Genomic DNA, 1,648 nt, shown 5'->3' on the forward strand with positions numbered 1-1,648 from the left:
ATGTCAATGTTTGTTGGGAATTATCTTACAAAACTAGGAAGGATTTTTGGTTTATAGATTAAAAGTTATGGTTGTTTATTGATTTTAGTAAAAAAAAAATTGCAACTTTTAGGAAAATGCCCCGCGAAATCCTGGAGGGATTGAATAACTTCTACATCAGGGGTGTCCAATCCTGGTCCTCAGGGCCTCCATCCTGCAGGTTTTCCTTGTTTCTCTGCTCCAACACACCTGATTCAGAGGTTAAATCACCTCTTCATGTTCTGCAGAAGCCTGTTAATCACCCATTGATTCAGATCAGGTGTGTTGGAGCAGAGGAACAAGTATTTTTTAAAGTCTGGCTACGGCCCTGTCTGAGGCCGCTGGATGTTGTCTTTTACCCAAGTCTCAGATACTATAAAACAATTCCAGGTTTATGTTTTGTGTGTCGGGATGCAGCTGATGGACGTGTGAACATCAATCCGAACCCCTCCAGGACACAGATGATTAATATTCACTTACATGCTCTGTGTCCACAGTTTAAGCTCGAAATGTGTCTGTTTTTGTGTCTGATTGCAACACAGAAGTTAGAAGCTCCGGTTTGAAGTGTTAAAATGTGAGAGAAAGAAGAGAATAAGTCCTCTGGTCCTCTGACTCCCACACAGCAGACATGGTCACCCACAGGCAGGTTGGCTGCTGAATCATCCACCTCCCTGCTCACGACTGCCCTTTTATTGTCTCTCCCTTCTCTCCTTCCTTTTCCTCCATAGTTATTCTCGAGAAGCCCATTCGCATCCCAAGGTCTCTGTCGGTGAAAGCTGCCAGCGTGCTCAAGGGCTTTCTGAACAAGGTGAGAGCGATCCACTCCCCTCCGCCCTTTTGTTCGGCTCCGCGTGGATCCGTTCGGCTTCTGTTCCCTCAGATCGCCGCGTGTGGGAACGCAGCTACAGTGAAACAACAGGCAACGTTCGGCTCATTGTGGTTGTCACAATAATAAAATCATAAAATGGAAACCACCCGATGAGGCAAGGATGCTGTAAATTGTTGTTTTTTATCAAACTGAGTAAATTACATCCACTATTTCTTTGCCCTTCAACATTTTCTACAATAATTCAACTCCAAAACCCATATTTTATTGATAGTGTAACACAGGTTCAACAATTCATGTTTTCTAGAAAATTGACCATTTTTTTGGCGAATAAATACGATGCCTTTGAATCCGATGACAGCAGATGTTTCCCCTCCTCTTCTTCTCCCATCAGTCTGTAAACATCTGGACCTGAGGAGAGCAGCTGCTGGAGGTTTTAGAGCAGTGGTGTCCAATCGTGGTCCTGCAGGTTTTAGATGTTTCTCTGCTTTGACACAACTGATCTGAATGATTGAGTGATTAACGGGCTTCTGCAGAACCTGAAGACCTGCTGAGGAGCAGAGAAACATCTTAAACCTGCAGGACCAGGACTGGGCGCCACTGTTTTAGAGAGAATGTTGTCCCATTCTGTCTGTTCAACAGTCCTGGATGGGAGCAGATGTTGCTCTAAAACCTGGAGATCCTTTCCAGGGGCACTAATGCACCCCCATACCATCAGAGAGGCAGGCTGACCTCAGAACAGCTCTCCTCTTTGGTCCAGAGGAGACACATCTGTTCACATCTGGCTTCTTCTCTGCCTGATAG

At 45.1% G+C, this 1,648-nt stretch overlaps 1 protein-coding gene across 2 annotated transcripts in view; it reads left to right on the top strand.

Annotated features, from left to right (window-relative positions):
• prkcz (protein kinase C, zeta) overlaps positions 1-1,648 on the top strand; it is an 88,985-nt gene that overhangs the window by 62,223 nt on the left and 25,114 nt on the right. For both annotated transcript variants that reach the window (XM_037976973.1, XM_037976974.1), the window contains exon 14: positions 747-826. In XM_037976973.1, the coding sequence (XP_037832901.1) occupies positions 747-826 (80 nt within the window). The remainder of the gene's footprint in view (positions 1-746; positions 827-1,648) is intronic.

Source organism: Kryptolebias marmoratus, linkage group LG8, assembly GCF_001649575.2.
Source record: "Kryptolebias marmoratus isolate JLee-2015 linkage group LG8, ASM164957v2, whole genome shotgun sequence".
Taxonomy (NCBI): domain Eukaryota; kingdom Metazoa; phylum Chordata; class Actinopteri; order Cyprinodontiformes; family Rivulidae; genus Kryptolebias; species Kryptolebias marmoratus.